Source organism: Panicum hallii, chromosome 9 (genome assembly GCF_002211085.1).
Source record: "Panicum hallii strain FIL2 chromosome 9, PHallii_v3.1, whole genome shotgun sequence".
NCBI lineage: Eukaryota > Viridiplantae > Streptophyta > Magnoliopsida > Poales > Poaceae > Panicum > Panicum hallii.
In genome coordinates, this window is record NC_038050.1 from 65,809,903 (window position 1) to 65,828,289 (window position 18,387).

The 18,387-nt window shown below is 48.2% G+C and overlaps 1 protein-coding gene and 1 long non-coding RNA gene across 4 annotated transcripts; both read left to right on the forward strand.

Moving 5' to 3' along the window:
- The first annotated feature begins 1,585 nt into the window (after positions 1-1,585).
- On the forward strand, positions 1,586-4,581 carry LOC112877739. 3 transcript variants are annotated; one of them, XR_003225552.1, is made up of 3 exons: positions 1,586-2,164; positions 2,305-2,521; positions 2,995-4,581. It is a non-coding gene; the product is annotated as an uncharacterized LOC112877739 (long non-coding RNA). The 3 variants fall into 3 exon arrangements; XR_003225551.1 differs by having other exon boundaries at positions 2,262-4,581; XR_003225550.1 differs by having other exon boundaries at positions 2,305-4,581.
- Positions 4,582-9,724: 5,143 nt separating this feature from the next.
- LOC112877766 (probable mannose-1-phosphate guanylyltransferase 1) lies at positions 9,725-12,962 on the forward strand. Its single transcript, XM_025942129.1, has 4 exons — positions 9,725-10,126; positions 11,135-11,286; positions 11,674-11,736; positions 11,840-12,962. Exons 2-4 carry the CDS (start codon positions 11,176-11,178, stop codon positions 12,749-12,751), a joined length of 1,086 nt encoding a protein of 361 aa, XP_025797914.1. The 5' UTR covers positions 9,725-10,126; positions 11,135-11,175; the 3' UTR covers positions 12,752-12,962.
- Positions 12,963-18,387: the final 5,425 nt, after the last annotated feature.

Consider the following 18,387-nt stretch of genomic DNA (forward strand, 5'->3'; position numbering starts at 1 on the left):
GCATGTCGCCGGAGCGGCCACGGATGTGGCGGCGAGGCGGTCCCTTGCGCGGCAAGGGAATCGGAACGATCCAAAAGCTCAACTGCTTTTGGAAAGGCGTCGAAGGCTTTGGGCGAACGGACGGACAACGAAGGCGCCAGCCTTCTTCTCTGCCAAGGAACGGGAGAACAGATGGCGACCGGCTGGTTACCGGGAATCAACGTTCGTGGTCGTGGTGGTGGTGGTGAGAGCGAGGCAGTCGCGTAATCTCCTTCTGGATGGAGCGGAATAATTGGGCGGCCCGATAAGCTGGGGCTCGTACAGCCCGCCAGGAGGGCCTAGCGGGCTAGCCACACGGCTATCGGAGGTTGTTGGGCCGGTAATGGATAGGAACGATTTGACGTCCGTTGAGACGAACTGGGCCAGGCGTCTAGCAAGTGGACAGGTACAATGTCACTGTCACTTGGAGGGATGAGAAATAGCATGTTGGGCTGTTCTATGTACGGTTGTGGCAGCCAAACGGGGAAGAAAGGTGATCTCAATCATAATCCCATTTGCGATGCTCGAGTGCTCGGCCACTTTTTTGGGACAGAATGACACTGCGTTACGGAGACATGGCGAGCACCAACAGTCGAATGATGCGGTCCCTGTCCTCCTTTTCTTTCTGTCCTGGAAAGAGCAGCCAGAGCGCCTTCTGGAATGGAACGCCTGGATTTGTTTGACCTGACCATTCAAGCATCAAACTCTTCAGGCAGATACCATGGCTGTAGCCAGCTGAAGAAATGTACAGCACACACTAGGGCACGACCGCACGAGGCCACACGGAAGGAGCCTCTGCGGTTCTGCCATTCGTGTACAAGGTAACACCGAGCACGGGGAGCCGGCGGAGACAGTCGTCGTTGCAGTCTGCGGCGTTGTCCCATCGTCATTGTCTGGGGTCGCGCGGATGCACGGCAGAGCACGTTCCTAAATGGCGTATGAACATAGAGGACCCTTCGCTTCCTGCATCAGGTTCATCGACCTGGCGACCCTCCAACATCCGGGCTGGTGGTCTTTCTCAAGGTTGTACCCGGCTTCCAAGGATTGGGGTCCTTGTCAAAAATGGAAAAAAAGGATTGGGGTCCAGAGAACCCAACACCATCCGCTCATTCAGCCTAAACCCAGGCAAGTAGAACTGTAGAAGTGGTGTCCGTAAAAATATGTCACTGCCCCGGCCACTTGTCGACAGCAATCAGCTATGGCGACAGGTGATCCAGTTGCAATTGGTTCCGCCCTCTTGATCCACACATTAATCCAACAGTCTGATGGTATCGAGACACTCCATCAGCTTGATTAAAAGCTGCTGGGCTTTGCCCTCCCGTCGCGCTTCAAGGGGAAAAATGCGACGCGTGTTGCATAGCCTTTGGTTTGGATATTTTGAAAAAAAACCTCTGACTTTCTAATAATCACAACTGAACACACTGTACAGTACCCACGTTCGTGTATTTTTCATATAGGACCTCAGACTAATATTTATTTCGACACAAAGAAGGAAAAATTCGATAACACTGTCGTGTTGCAAAAATCCCACCGTTAGACAATTTTTCATTCACCCCCTCCCGCAGCCCCGAACCCAAACCCTCTCTCCCTCCTCCCACCGCCCTCTCTCTCCATCTCTGCTCTCTGCCTCCCGCCGCCGCCTCCCCCCTCCTCCCCGGTCCGTCGCCCCTCCCAGCGGCCGCTCCTCCTGCTCTCCGCCACCGCCGCCCGCTCCCGCGAGATCCGGATCCAGCGCGGGGCGTGGCTCGGAGGGCGCAGCTGCTCCAGCGCATAGAGCGGAGCGATGGCCGCCGCGTGCCCAGGCCCTTGCCCAGCCACACCTTGGACGTGGAGGAGGAGGCGTGACTCGCCGAGGTCGACGGTGAGGCGGCGACGCAGGCGCGGGAGAGCGTGCTCCTTTGAAGCTACCCCACGCAAGGTGGGAGATGGATGGCGGCGCAAGAACAGGGGCGGGCGGTTCCATGGCTCTGACTGGAAGAGCTTCTCCTCTTCCCCAGGCTCCAGAGGAGGCTCCCGCTCAGGAGGTGACACAGCTTCTCGCCCGGGCCGCTCGCTCACATTTGACCATTGTCGCGTGCAGCGCTCCTCGCGCCTCGCCATCCGTGCCCCATGATGGTCTGCGCCCCTTGGTTGCCTACCACTCCAGGTGCCTCCCCTGTCCTCTTGCTACTCTCTGATGATGCTTCTCTTATATTTCTTACTTGCTTCATAAATACTCACTCTTGGATCTGGTCGTGTCTCAGATCGGTTTGTCTCATATTCTTCATCCCCTGAACACCATGACAGTCACCACACCGGAGGCAAGTGGCGGAGGCAACCGAGCAGCCACCCTGCTCCAGCAGGGGAGCCAAGAGGTTGATGTGCAACACGATGCAATTGCACTATCAAGAATATCATGTATTCCGCAAAGCAAAGAGGTAAAATGGAAGAGGTATTTGGGAAGAACTGCAAAAACACCATGAGGTGAAAAAACATTTACCGACTGGCGTTTGCAAGTTGTTAGGTGAGTTAATCATGAAATGTTCATATAAGCAGGTGGCCGCAATTCCACCTGTCACTGTAATTAATTTGAACGCATGTCAGTGTGTGCTATTTAGTTCAAGATCTGATAGGTATTGGCCTGGGTTACCAAGCTTACTGCAAGTTAGGATATATGATTCGTTGGTCTGAACTGTGGCTTGGTTGATCTAAATGCTGTAACATCAAAACATATAGAGATGTGTTATCTATCTTTGCACTAATGAAATCATATTAGAGAAGTACAAATGATCACCAGGCACAAGATTATTGACTAGGTCACTTTCAATTACACTCTATTTTCCCTTCCTTCAGGTTATGCCTCCCTCCCCCCTTCCCTCTCTTTAGTGCGCATACTTGCAGGGCCAGTGAGCTTGGTCTATTTTTTCATAGTTCAATTAGTAGCTGTAGGTGGAAGTAATTTTTTTCCTAATGAGAAAACTGCATGGTTGAATGCAGATTAAGCAGGAAATTCAAAATTTTAAATTGAAGTTGATTAAGTACCTTAATGTTGTTCTCATACAAGGTAATTCAAAATATTGTCTTGCCTTCTTGATATTCCAGTTGATATTAGAAAGGATGTAATCAGAAAAGAGCCAAATCAAATATTCTGGCCATAATCATTCAGCATGCCTACTTTCCTTCTATTAGGTACGACCATAAATCTTTGACAGATTAGTGTTTTTAATCAGTGCAGTAGATTATTGTCCTTTTTTAAGCATGTTGATGTTTTTAGTCATTAGCCCTTGATGTTTGGAAATTTCAGACCCACAAAAATATTTTTAAGCATGTTCCTTGTCTCTTTTTTCTTGTTCAGAATGATAGATTGTTCCAAACTATGTTGCACCAGAGTTGATAACGCTTTGCTTTTGCAATTTACGTGTTCTTACCTATCCGATTTGTTAAGAGCTTGTGATTCCTTCACTTTCTGGGAATGCAAATTACTACAGAGAGTTGATGCAGCCATAGTATACGATGATTTATTGACCTCTCAGTTGTATGCTAACAAATGTTTGTAGAACCTGATATCGGAAAAGTATTTTCTAAGGATCGGAAAGCAAGGCTGTTCAGGTAAATATTATCTTAGGGATTCTGGAGTAGCAAACTGAAATTCTGCTCAGTGTGACAGTGCCACAGTTTTAACTATCTAGACAATAGAAATCTGGACTCTTGCTATTAGATATGGCAACTACTGCTTGACTGAACATAATGATTTGTCATGTTTGCTACCACACTATTTTTGCATTGATCATTGATAAAAAGTATTCATGCTCATGTTGATGGAATGTTGTTCTATAGGAGGTTATTCTCTGGTTTTGTATTAATTAAAATGTGGTTTTGTATGAATTAAAATGGCTTAGTGGGTACATATTTATTTTCGGATAAAAAGAAAGATACGAATATCAGGATCAGGGTACGGTTGGGCATCAATATTAGGATATGGCTTGATGTTAACTTCTATAGATGGTTGTTCTTTAATTTTGTGAACTATATTATAAATTGCCTCCGATTGTAACAAAACAGAGACCACTAAGTGGCTTCTCTCGTGTCCATTGTAGCATTAGTCGCTTTACTGTTTGTGACAAAGCTTCTCAAAAAAGAATACCATTTTTTTCGAGGAAGGAAGAATAGCATTTGTTTAGGTAAACTTGTAATGTGGAGGCTTCTTTGATTCAGGATTGCTTATGCAACGATTCTTAGGTTTCTTTGCAGTTAGGTTACGTAGCCACCATGATTAATCTTACATCAAACTATTTCATATCTGCCTATTGCATTAATCTTCTGTACATCCTACTTCCTGATTTAACTAACATTTTATTTAATGGCTCTTACAGATTTGCTGTTTGTAACAAAGCTTATCAAGGGATGTATAGTTTCTGCGTTTCCTCAGAAAGAAAAATATATTGTATTTTTAGATTTTAATTGTGAATGAGCTTTCATATGTACCAAAGGGAGTACCTCGATTCAATTTAAAACTTGCTGGTGTATTATTCTTTTTGACATGCATGTATTTGCTGTTTAAATCCAGCCTTTAATTGATACGTGGAAATATGTGAACCAAACATTGAAATGGGTTGTTTCCCAGTTGGTGTTTCTTGCATCTGTCTTCCGTAAAGTTTTTGCAGTCCATTTTTTTTCTTTTACGTACTTTACACAACCCAAATATTTATGATAATAGATGGGGCGCACAAAGCGCGCCGGATGTTCTAGTATATAAAAAGGAAGTGCTTTTCGCAGTGAGCATCTGCTATTCTGCTCCTTCACAAAAAAAAAACCTCAACTGTTGTAAATAGAGGTAGAGTGAGAGAGTTCCAATAATGGCGAGGGACTCTGATGCCTCACTCTAAACTCTCACCAGATGATGGCCTATTAACAATTGAAGGAGAAGCTGATACAATCAACTGCACTGTCAATTGTAGAAGGAAGTAGGTCATGGGGCAGCTTGCGATTTATTTATTTTTCTTGCATGGTCTTCTTGTAATTTATGGGCGAAATGAGCAAACAATCAGCAAAGACCAGAGAACTAAGCCTTTCTGGCAGCTACTTCCTTTGCAAGAAAAAGAATATCGTACTACTTGGTGCTGCCTGGAGTAAAAAAAATGTAACAGAAGGAGTAAGAGGAGACCATTAGGCTGGTGCCAATGGGGGGCGATACCGCCCCCCCTGTCGCCCCAGCCCAGGCGAGAGGCAGAGAGAAGGCGGTAGTGCTACCGCCGGGCGAGAGCGGGCGCTATCGCCCCGCTCTCGCCCGCGTTGGCAGGCGCGGCGGGGCGGTAGGCGGGCGGTAGTGAGGCGATGCGTTGGCGCGGCGGGCCCCGGGCGAGAGGACGTGACGTGGCGCGTTTTGACTGGTCCACGCGGACTATCCGTTGAACTAGCCGTTATTTGACCGTTTGAACTCCAAAAAATTCGAAAAAAATTGTAAAAAAATTCAAATTTCATCTCCAACCCGCTATAAATACCCCACCCGGTTTTCACTCCTTCCACACCCCATTTGAGCTCATCTCTCTCCTCTACAATCCGAAATCTCTTCCACCATGACCGGTTGGTCTCCAGATTTTCATACCTTCACCGATCTCTTGCAGTCCGACGGGTCACAATCATCTCCCCAAGATGACCCTTCTCCGATGCATCGCCGTTACGATGTCAATTCTTCGCCGCAACCCCGGGCATTATTCCTCCCTGCTGCACCTCCGGCTCCGGGGGCACCTCCACCGCCATATCATTATCCGTACGGTCTGTACTCATATCCAATACCTCCATATGCTCCCCCTCCATATGCTCCACCTCCAGGCACAAGGAGCGGGACCGAAGGTCCGTACCCACCACCTTCGTACGCTCCACCTCCATATGCTCCACCTCCATACGCTCCACCTCCATATGGTCTATACCCACCACCTCCGCACGCGGCACCCATGGTTCCAAGCTCCGTCTCCGTTGAGTCTCAAAACGAAGGAGCGGGAACGACCGAACCAAAGCGTCCAAAGAGACTTGACTGGACGATTGCGGACGAGGAAAAACTGGTAATTTAATTAGTGTTAATGTATTTAAATATCGTATTTTTTTAAATAACTAACAATATGTTCGGGCTAGGTACATGCTTGGGTTTTTCACTCGAATAACTCTGTCACCGGCAACAACCAGACCGGTTCGAGTTTTTGGGGTCAAATAGCGAAGACCTTCAACTCTACCACCGAGCCGTCCCGTCATCGCACCGCGAAGCAACTGAAGGATCATTGGACTGTGTGCAACCGCGAGGTGGCCCTGTTTAATGGATACTACATCCAAGAAGAAAGAGTACGTCAGAGTGGAGCAGACGATGCAATGGTCATGGAGGGGGCGATGGCGAGGTACGAGAACGACCCGAAAGTGACGACAGCATTCAAGCGCCATCATTGGTGGAGAGCTGTTCGTCACGAACCCAAGTGGGCTCCGAAACATGGTCTTGGCAGTGGATCCGATGTGAGTAGCAAGAGAACCCGCCTCGGAGTTTCGGGTGAGTACAGCTCCGGCGGAACAGAAGACACCAAGCAGGACAATGAGACTCGTCCAGTAGGCCGTGATAAGGCCAAGGCGGCTAAGCGGAAGGAGAAGGCTAAGGGGAAGGAATCCTCATCAAGCAGTGCGGTAGGAAGTAAAGCATTTGCAATGAAGAACACGTGGGGTGGCTTAGTGAAGGCTAAACTATACAAGCAATGGAACATAATGAAGTCCCGATCAACCGCGGATATGGACGAAGCAGAAAAACGCACTCATTTCAAGGCCATCAAGATGGTGGAAAAAGAGCTTGGACTAGACGAGGATTCGGAGGAGGATTAGAATTTTCTTTTAATTATTATGTATTTTTGCTATTTTTAATTGCGATGTAATTTTCTTTTTTAATTATGATGTAATCGGTAATTTTTTAGTTGAATAAAATTAGTTTATTGAATTATTTTGCGTACGCGAACAAAAGAGAGTGAAATATTAAATCTGGAAAAGAAAAGCTGACGTGGAGGAGAGAGAAGTGAGAGCTGACACTATAGCCTCTGCATTGGAGGGGTGGGGTGAGAGTGGAGGCGAGAGCTGACGTGGCGGGGCGAGAACGAGGCGATGCACTGGACTCAGCCGTATATGTCAAGTTGTCAACAGCCTAAACAGGATTGTACAGTTTGACAGATCCATTGCGCATGCAAACTGACAGACACATTGCCACCATCAGGCATCAGCCGACAGCTCCCACCGACAAATGAAAAAAGCTTCGACTGCCGACAGATCCATGGGAGTAAAATACCCTAACATTATAAAGGTTTATACGAGTGACGCACTGACGCTAAGTCATATGGTTACGTTCGATTTAATCTTCAAAGGAATCGCAAGTGAACTACTCATCCTGGAGTCGCAGTGCAAGGACGACACCGTAATAACATTCCGCATGAAATGGGGTGAAACAGTGGAACCACCGGTTCTGTGAAATCATCAAGCCAGCGGACGGTCTTCCAGTTGCCTTTGCACGCATCACGGATTTCGCGGTGCATGTAGGAGGCCTGTCAAGCCATGTGATCCACTAAATGCTGCAGGGTTGTTAGGAGGACGCAGGCATCGGATCTACCGGCGAAGCTATCGATCGTCGCCAATCAGTACTCCTGCATTGGTCGCTTCACATCAGGATCTAGTCCGTACAGATGGATCAAGATCAAGAGAGCCTGACTTGGCGATTGCATGTGGTCTCTGCAGTTAAGAAGTCGTTGTTTAACACTGTGCTCAACTGGTTAGTAGCCGCATGGAAGTAGTCAAGATGTATGCAGGCTAAACACATCAAGATCTGGTTCCAAACCGGCGTTTCAGTCCTGCCGTTTTATAGTCCTGGTTAGATCTAGCTAGAGACAGCTGGTGTCGAGTTTCTGAATCTTATGATAGGACTCAATAAAATTGCAACGATATTGCTACGATAAGAGCAAACACAAACAAGGCCATAAAATGTGGCTACTGAAGATTTGGGGCTAATGCAAAATATAGGTCCAGCATGACCTCTACATAAGCCTATAGAATAAGGATGCCTTCAAATTCTCTCGAAGACCCTTCTTACATAGGTGAAAAGGATACCTCTATTTATCATTTAATTTGTACTCCCTCCTACCAGGCTTGAACCGCTGCTCCCCTAGCTCGGGTGTGAGTATCGCCCTGTGCATATGACCTCCCCAAGTCTTGCGACCTTATGAGAGGTTATCCCTGTCATATCCAGCTCGCATTTGCACCCTCATCTCCTCCACGGGCACCACCATCGTCCAACCGAATCAGAATGTGCCCAGGACCACCTCAACGTCCTTCAACATCATTCATGGCCCCACTGGATCCCACATCCCATACGATCAATCCAGAACTCTAGAGCTCCCAACCCTCTCTGCTGACCACCGAAGGCCTTCTCGGCATCATGCCTCGCCTCACCGTCCATCCCACCCTTCCTCGGCCCGCCTTCCTCCTCCCCGTCCACCTTTAACAAACAAATTTAAATTTATTCACAATATGTCTAGCTTGGACTTTATCTTTAGCATACTGTACAACATTGGACTTCATCTCTAGCGTTCTTTTTTTACGCCTTTAGAACCCGTTTGGCTGGGCTTCATCCGGCTCTAGCTCTACCAATGTAGCATCAGAGGAGCTGGAGCCAAAGTAATTGTGGCTCCACCAGCTCCTTATGGTTTTGTGAGAGGGAGGGCAAGAAGAGAAAAAATGGTCACTTTAATGTGGACCTCATGTAAATATAAATATACACAGAATGCAAAAATCTTGTCAAATATAACACACGGGTCTAGTTAATCTCTTTCTAACTACTCAAAGTACAGATGGAGCCGGAGCTGATTGAAGCCAGCCAAACGGGCTCTTCGTGTTCTTTTCTTTTTTCTACTACTCAGATCCGCAGATGACTGTTGTGTGATTATGTAGCCAATCATTCTGTTTTCCCACTCAATGCTCCAGGATCCAGTTACGTCGTGCCTAATAAAAGACATACTGAAGTGTTCACAGCACTAGAAGCCATGCGTTGAACCAATCGGCTCGGTTATCTGGCTCACGTGCGAGATTGCTTCCAACGCGGTACAAGTTGAAGAAGCCATCAACCCCAGCCGAGTCAAAACTTGAGGATAGTAGTAAAAGAGATCAGGGTTTCTACAATCGGACGGTACGCGTTGTTCAATGACCTAGGTGTGTATAATCGTGTCAGTATCAGCCATTTGGTCCGGCTGTTGGCTATCGATGACCAATTCGTCCCCGTCCCCCCCCCCCCAAAAAAAAAAAAACGAGTCAGAGCGAAGTCGCGAACGCGAGCGAGAGCGATGATGTACACGTATCAGGTAGGCTCGTGCCCTTGCCTTGACACGTACGAGGTTGGCGCCGAGAAATACGGCCGCGAAGGACGGGACGGGCGGGCCCATTGGTCATCGTGTCCGCGCGCCCACCTAAAACATGGAGCCAAACCACGCACGCGCCACGAAGGAAGCGGTAAAGCCAGACCCGGTCGCCGTCGTCGTGCGGTCCTCGTCGTCCCCGGAGCCGGAGGCTTTCTTCTTCCGATAATTCCCCAGCCATCTGACAGAAATGCGCCTAACTTTAGAGGTCGCCGCCGTTAGTAACAAAAAAAAACCGAGTCCAGCGCAGAGCCGCCGGAGGCAAAAGCAGATGGCCCGCACGTCATCCTCCGGCCTGACGCTTGTGCACAAGCAGTTTGGCGCCCGTTGTTTGAGTCTCTGGGTAGGTGGCGTGGGACGAGCTCGGGGACAGCAAATCGTTGCTGAAAAATACAAAAAGAGGGAGGCGAAAGTTCGATGATTGATTGGCGCGGAAGCCAGCAGATTAAACTACGTCAACCGCATGAAGCTGCCGGCTGCTGCTGAAGGGGGCGGAGAGCCGGTATAAAGACGCGGCGTGGGTGGCAGCCGCGTCTTTGAGTCGCAGCCGACGCTTTTTCCTCTCCTCTTCCCTGGCGGCGGCTTCTTCTTCGGTCTCCTCGTCGCAGCCCCCGTCGAGTCCTCCTCGGCGCCGTTGACGAAACGCCTCTTCTTCTTGTCCTCGTCGTCGTCTCGGGCGGCCGCCGTCGCGTCAAGGGTTCGAGGTGCGTACGCCGTGCTCTGCAGAGTTGCACTGGCATGCTAATTCTCTGCTACTGCCTGTTGTGATTTCTGCTTTGTTCTCTCTCGTATCCGCGTCATGGCATCAGTGCTTCTATTCGCCGGTTTGGAGATGGATCACCATGTCTTTTCACGATTTCAATTTGCCGGTGAGAGTTAGCGGTGGTCGATTGGCCATTGTGTCGGCAGGGAGACGCCGAGAGATTTCTCGCCGCCGCAGGCAGGCAGCCAGCCCACAGACAAAATCATCCAGGCCAGGCCAGGACAGATCTGCAGTCAGCAATCACCACACTGTTCACCCCTTCCGTTTCCTTCCTTTCATGTCCCTTTTTGCTCTGTTCCTTTTCTTTTCTGCTAATCATCCCATCTCTCCTCATCCTGGATCCAGCCTGTACCCATTTCGCCTCTAGCAAAAGATATCGCTAGGAAATGATATTGCAGGTGACGCTAGATGTACAAAGCCATAAAAGAAAACGATAAGGTGCTGTGCTGGCTGGCGATCTATAGTTGCCATTTGGTTGGTTTTCCGGTGGGAGGCAGCCGCTAGTAGCATTGCGAGCGCAGGGACGCCTGCGTTTTCAGCAGCATGTCGCGCACGGAAGGAGCTAGATGGATCACGCATAGGCTTCGGTGCGAGCCGGCCCCCCACCATCTCCTCCCACTTCCCCGATCAGCCGATCTGCTCCTGCATTTGCCGTCTTCCTCTTCACCTACCCCTACCCGATAAAGCCATCGGCCACTCCTCCCACCGGGCAGGCCGTCCCTTTCCGCGTGCCTTCGAATCAGGGGCAGCCGCGTCGCTTCCATGCCCCTGCCACCTGGGTGGGCTCGGTGCTGGGGCACATCACACATGGCGTCCGCGTAGGCAGGGGGGCCGGGGGACAGGAGAGGGCTGTCTCGGAGTTCAGTGACCACCACAGCGTCCGGATCGGATCGGGGGCGGAGGATCTCAATCTCACTGTGTTTCCTGCTGCTTGCTGCGTTTTTAACAGGTTGGGGGAGCTGAGTTGGGAGGAGGACTGCAGCCGCAGCCATGAAGGCGCTCATCCTCGTCGGAGGCTTCGGCACCCGCCTGCGGCCGCTGACGCTCAGCGTGCCCAAGCCGCTCGTCGACTTCGGCAACAAGCCCATGATCCTGCATCAGGTCAGCACGGATGCGCCGTCTCTGCGATCATTTTCGGTCCTTTTAAGTCATTAGGAAATGGTGCCAAGAGAAGTCGATTTCGGCAACAACCCCATGATTGACCAGCCTGAGTTGTAATAAGCTGTTGATATAGTTTAATCGCCTCCGTGTCATGCTTTGATTAGGTGGATCCATGTGAGTGAATTCCTCACAGAAATACTGAAATAGTCGTCCACCTATACCACTGTTCTTGGTGGCAAGTAGTTGCTGAAGAACAATGATGGCTTTTGATATGATTTGATCTTTTGAAGTAACCGAAAAACAAGCAAAATCACTTTCAGGCCTACTGTTGCTGAATTGATACGGTATTTGGTTGAATTTACTGAATGCTGCGACTGCGATACACAGATCGAAGCTCTGAAGGAAGTTGGGGTCACAGAGGTCGTCCTGGCCATCAATTACCAGCCTGAGGTAAGCAGCCCTGTCTCGATCGGCATGGCGCGCACATGAGCGTTCGTGCATTTGTCGGACGCCCGGATCTCACTGGCGATGCTTTTCCTTGGTACAACCGCAGGTGATGCTCAACTTTCTCAAGGACTTCGAGAGCAAGCTTGGCATCAAGATCACCTGCTCTCAGGAGACGGAGCCCCTGGGGACCGCGGGCCCTCTGGCCCTGGCCCGCGACAAGCTCGTCGACGGCTCCGGCGACCCTTTCTTCGTGCTCAACAGCGACGTGATCAGCGAGTACCCGTTCGCGGAGCTCATCCAGTTCCACAAGGCCCACGGCGGCGAGGCGACGATCATGGTCACCAAGGTGGACGAGCCGTCCAAGTACGGCGTGGTGGTCATGGAGGAGGGCACCGGCAAGGTGGAGCGCTTCGTGGAGAAGCCCAAGGTGTTCGTGGGCAACAAGATCAACGCCGGCATCTACCTGCTCAACCCGTCGGTGCTCGACCGCATCGAGCTGAAGCCGACGTCCATCGAGAAGGAGGTGTTCCCGCGCATCGCGGCGGACGCCGGGCTCTTCGCCATGGTGCTGCCGGGGTTCTGGATGGACATCGGGCAGCCGCGCGACTACATCACCGGCCTGCGCCTGTACCTGGACTCCCTGCGGAAGAAGGCGCCCGCGCGGCTGGCGTCGGGCGCGCACGTCCTGGGCAACGTGCTGGTGCACGAGACGGCGGTGATCGGGGAGGGGTGCCTGATCGGGCCCGACGTAGCCGTCGGCCCCGGGTGCGTGGTGGAGGCCGGGGTGCGGCTGTCCCGGTGCACGGTGATGCGCGGCGCCCGCGTGAAGCAGCACGCCTGCGTCTCCAGCAGCATCATCGGCTGGCACTCCACCGTCGGCAAGTGGGCGCGCGTGGAGAACATGACCATCCTCGGCGAGGACGTGCACGTCTGCGACGAGATCTACAGCAACGGCGGCGTCGTGCTCCCGCACAAGGAGATCAAGTCCAGCATCCTCAAGCCCGAGATCGTCATGTGACGGTGGTCGCGCATTGCCCCCTGCATCCCGTGTGCTTCATATGTTTGTTGTTTCATTTGTTGCTCGGTCGTCAGCAAGTGTAACGAGTTGTCCCGTCTCCCAGCCAGTGTCTGTCGAGCTATATGGTTAGCTGAGTCTAAATTTCTCTTCGTGATTGTAGATAGGTATCAGATTGATTGGAAAAGGAACAAAAGTTTTCTTTGTGTCATAACTTGAGCATCCCTCATGTCCTTTGTTGTTTTCCCCCCCCCCCCCCTCTCTCTCTCTCTCCCCCCCCCCCCTCTCCCTCTCCCTCTCTCAAATCATTTAGTTTCTCAGATTTTGTTAGAAACTTTGCTGTTAAAATTCTCCGTGCGAAAAATGCTAGCTATCTAGTATCACATAACATGAAAACTATTGCAGAACCAGTACAATTCGTAAAAAAAATAAACATAGTAGCTACATTTGACTCTTGAGGAAAGACATGCCAGTTGTCAGGCTACTACTTAATATAAGCTCATCCAGTAACTGCTTTCTTCTGCTTTTCTACGTAAGCTGCTGCTACTCTTGTCCGCATCTCTAGACTCTAGCTCCTCTGGTTCTTCCAGTGTGAGCATCTTCCAGGACTCGCCATTGTCCTTCCTCCGAAAAATCCCGTCTTAATTTCGATCATCTCTGAAGACAGGCATGTCTAGGTAGTTAAGCAGTCCTCCAAAAAATCCCGTCTTAATTTTGATCATCTCTGAAGACAGGCATGTCTAGGTGGTTAAGAAGTCCTGTCATGCGGTCTATGGACCTGCCAATTTTTTTTCCTAGTATCAAACTTTTGGTGACACTGATGCAGCAGCTTCTATTCCGGGTTTCTTGATGTCGACAAAGAAGCAGACTGATGATGTTGCAGCCTGCTGCTAGTTTATGCTGATTGCAAGCTGTATCTGTATGCCAGCGACAAATCTTCAGACCGAACTAGAAGTAGGAGGGGACTTTTCCTTCAAGCACAAACCTTAACCTAGAAAAATTCAACCTGATATGGTTAGGCAGGGTCGCGTGTACTTCGGTTTCTGCACGGACTTTTGGATCTTTCTAGAAGAATAATAACCTTATGTTTAGCAGATCTCGACAAGGCCAGTGGTACTAAACAAGTGCTCCCTACCTGATAACACTTCTATAGTTCTATTCAAGTCTGAAACTGCAGACACTTTGACCTTAAAAATGGGTTTGATCCTGGCCAAGCGAGGAAGCATCTCATCCCCGGAGCTGGATTTAGAAATGAAGTTGTGAGACTGCGAGATCCCACCCAACTACGAGGAGCATTAGATTGTGCTCGAGAAGCAAGATCAGGGAAAGAAAAGGGTTGGGCGGAGCCATCTCCTGGCCGGAAAAAAATTCTCTGGACTTCCGATTGAGAGCCACAGTATTGGAGCCCCTCACAGTAGATATGTGCAGACCCACCAACATAAGATCCGTCCAAGCTCCCGTTTCTCTTGCGGCTCGGTCGTTCTCCAGCCAGCTCGCACATCCGTCTCGCCGTCGCCCCCACCCGTCCATGGCGTTCGCCGCCTCTCCCTTTCCGACGACAAGCTCACCCGTCCCTGCTTGCCACCGACGCGTCACCCGTCCGTGGTGGCCGCAAGATCCTCGCCCGTCCCTCCCGACAAGAGCATCAGCGTGGTCGCCTCTCCCATCCCCATCTGCCGTCGCCGCTTCTCCCTTCTTCCCTGCCCCTCGCCGCTTCTCCCTTCTTCCTTGACCTTTCTTCCTTGCTCAGCTAGCGCGCAGGCTGTTTGCCACTGCCTATTCAGGAAGATTCGGTCGCATACAGAGCAGCTGGTTCAGTAGAGGTTGGCGCAAGCACTGGAACGGAGTGAGCTGGTGTGCGATATACTTGATGATGCAGCACAGGAACCCGCAGCTGATTGGATTCGTTGCTTGGCTTGGAGCCTGCAGCAGGAGGATGATATGGATCAATCGGTGCACCTGTACCTTCCTTGGAGCTTTACCTTCCTTGGAGCTTTACCCTGTAACTTCATTTTCAGAAAACGACTGACCGCTTGCTTTTTCTGATCGTTCCCTTTCGAAATGGGCTCAGATTATGCTTGAGCTACAAGTGTCTGATGATGACCTTGGGATTCTCTTCACTCTTCAGCAGTAAGTACCTGATTAGGTCGGAGCGAGAAATTTTTAGAGAAATGCTCACACTTACACAACGATGAATAGAAGAATTTCATTGTTATATACTAGACAAAAGAAGAAAAGAAAACTGAATACAATGACACTGAAGTTGCTTATCATAGACATATGTTCCATACAAAATAATCAGCAAAATTGCAGACAACGCGCTAATATCAAATTAAGCTACTGACAAAACAAATACGCACACAGAACTCAGTGTGTTCACAGCAGGCAGACAGAACAGCTGTATATTGTACCATATACAATGTACTGAATTTATTAGAGTAACAAGGAAATTTCAGTGACATGGCTGTCAAATTGTATCGTTTGCTCCCGTGTCAAATTGTAATTTCCGCGCAGCTGAAGCATCTTGATCAAGACCAAGCAAAAGACTTGTATATCCTCCTTGCACAATGATTGGAAAGTTGATCAAGTTATTGGTAGAACTGTTTGGTATTGCCACGTTACCACCACTATTATCCCTAATGTTCCTTGTTTCTTCTTAAACAACATCTGAAATATATTTGTAGCTATTAAAAGATATGAGATGCTGCTAAAAAATAATACATGTAGGAATAAACCGGTACCTTTTTCTTGACGACTTTTATTTTTCTTTCTTGTATTCTTTTCAACAACATCTGAAATATATTTGCAGCTATTAAAAGATATGAGATGTTGCTAAAAAATAATACATATAGGAATAAACCAGGACCTTTTTCTTGATGACTTTTCTTTTTCTTCCTTGTATTCTTTTCAACAACATTCTTTGCTCGTTTACTTTTTGGACCTTTTGCTACATGAGGAACTCTAAATGATATTGCACTATTTTCTGTACCTATAACATGGTCGTTCAAACTAATGAAAGAAACTTCATTTTCTCGCATCTTGTTTAATGAATCATTAGCCATCGATTTTAAATTTTCTAATGCCCTCTCCAAATCATCAAGAAGTGGTTTTGATGTTGAACACTTCAATGCAAGGGATGTTGCCATTCGAGAGATATGTGCAGCACGTGCTTTCAAGTTTTCATTCTGCCTTCCTTTTTTCTCAACATAATATCCTCTTTTTGCATATTTTGTCCATTAGTTTAGTATATATTGAGATGGTAAAATAAAAAAATTATTTATATTGAATACTTTGAAGGCATGCTTGCACAGTATACCTATAAGAAATGGAAGCTAGTGGTCAGCAATATGTATTAGAACTGAAATTATAATTTGATGAGTAGACATATCTATTGATTCAAACTTTCTGCAAGAGCATATAATGGTCATATCTGCAATGTTCAACACAGTTGTTGCTCCATAATCTGAATGCATATGCGTAACCGAATGTTGACCCCTCAGTCTGTAACAACTTACAAGAATATTCATGCTGTTTTTTAAATTCTGTTTCGAACTTTGAATACATTCTCCTAGTATATGATTCTAAGGCGGACTTTAACAATGGTAATTCTAGGACATAAATAACTGGCACCTTTGAAAGTGATTTAAAATCTTCATCCAACTTATTTTCACGTAGAGAAGCAGAAACCTTGTCATATTCTACAAAGAGTTCAGAAAGGCCTAGTTTCCTACGAAATCTTTTCTTAAAGATATTATTCATACCTTCACTCCTTTGAGTTGTGGTCATATCAGCTGTAAAAGAGTTACGATAAACAGCAGCCCACTTTCTTCTCAAATCATATAGATTAGCATTCACGAGTTCTCTTCCAATCCATATATCGTCAACAAATCATTCCACTTCTTTGTGAAACACTCCTCTGATCTATCTTCATAGACACATCTTTTAAAAGCATATAGAAACTCAAGATGCTTACGAATTATATGACCAAGATGTTTAGCAGCATTATGATAGATGTGCCACAAACAAAGCCGGTGACATGTATTTGGGAATACATAAGCAATTGCTCCTACCATGGATGCATCTTGGTCAGTAAAAATTATGCTTGGATGCTTGCCTAACATTGCAGTCGAAAAGGTTTGGAATAGCTAAACAAATGGTTCAATAGTTTAATTAAACAACAACGCTGCCCTAAAAATTATTGTTTGCTTGTGATGGTTAGTCCCAAGGAGCGGAGCAAAAGGTATTTCAAACTTATTTGTCTGAAATGTGGTGTTAAACGATACTGCATCTCCAAAGCATGCGTAATCCATGATGGACTGACCATCGGCCCAAAAGAAATTAGCTATCCTTCCATCGTGCTTATCAATTTCCATGGCATAAAAAAATGCAACATCCTCTATCTGCTTGTTCTTCAAGTATTCCAACAATGTTTGTGCATCAATGGATTCTAGGTACTTCTTCCGCTCACGACCAATCTCATTATTGCAATCAATTTGTAAGAAGGGAACTGTCAGATCCGGAGCCACGGGACTGTGTACATAACGTAGTTTAAAAAGTTTAAGAGATTAAGTCTATCTTTTCTCTTATTTATCTCGTTTATCTCTTATTTATCCCGTTTAAGTAGGAGATAGAGCTAACCGATACAGAAGGAATCTACCCGAGATGTGTTCTTGTACGATTCCTTAGCTGGAGTTGGTTAGTATCTTTGTAACCCTGGCCTCTCGGATATATAAGGGAGGGCAGGGACCCCTCTCAGAAGAAGATCTATAGATCAAACTACACCAAAGGAAATACAAATCACCATACAGGACGTAGGGTATTACGCGCCTAGCGGCCCGAACCTGTCTGAGCTTTGTGTTCCTTGCACCTTCGAGTTCCTGGTCTCGGCGTCTCCTCACCAAAACTTACCACCTTAGGTATATCCCTCGGTGGGTAGCCTGTAAAACACCGACAGCTGGCATGCCAGGTAGGGGAGTGCGTCGAAAATCCACCGGCGAGCTCGATGGCAACATTCCAATTCTCCAGGTCAGTTCCCTCTTAGGGCACGATATTTGTTTTTGGCTCGTGGGTCTGCATCGCAGACGGTGCAGGCAAATTCTATCGATTCCTCGTTGACATGAAGCCAAAGACTTCTGCTGCGGATCCCCGTAGCGACCTCGACAAGTTCGTCGACGGGCTCGATGACTTGTCGACCCATGCTTCCGCAATAAAGATCGAGGTGGAGTCTGCTCCAGGCTCGACTTTATCCAACATTGTGGCAACTTCCCTTGGGTTGGATTCGTTCCAATCTAAGGATTCGCGTAACCAATCTCAACTCGGTTCATGCAACTTGGCCACTGATCTTCAGGGGGCCAACTTCTCCGAGTCTTTCTCTGCATTAGAGGAGGACCTGGATTCCCTGCTCCGGCTTGGAGGGCCCGAAGCCACCGCATGTTGGGGGGCCTCGGGTAGTTTTGGCGCTAGTGATCTGATGATCACCTCCACACCCGAGGGGCACTTCGTACATTGGAGGGGGATGAAGCTCTCCGATCTACTCGAGGCTGAGGCTTGACTTGTGGCCCATCTCGAGCCTCTGCCTTTCTAGGAGGGTAGGCCGTTGGCTACCATGGCGGAGGAGTCGACAGAACTAGTCGACACGA

What these genes read in the sequence shown, in the direction of transcription:
- LOC112877766 (XM_025942129.1), top strand. Translation starts at nt 11,176, where the DNA reads ATGAAGGCGCTCATCCTCGTCGGAGGCTTCGGCACCCGCCTGCGGCCG. An exon ending in AGCCCATGATCCTGCATCAG is followed by an intron (nt 11,287 to 11,673) that starts GTCAGCACGGAT and finishes TGCGATACACAG; the next exon opens with ATCGAAGCTCTGAAGGAAGT. An exon ending in CCATCAATTACCAGCCTGAG is followed by an intron (nt 11,737 to 11,839) that starts GTAAGCAGCCCT and finishes GTACAACCGCAG; the next exon opens with GTGATGCTCAACTTTCTCAA.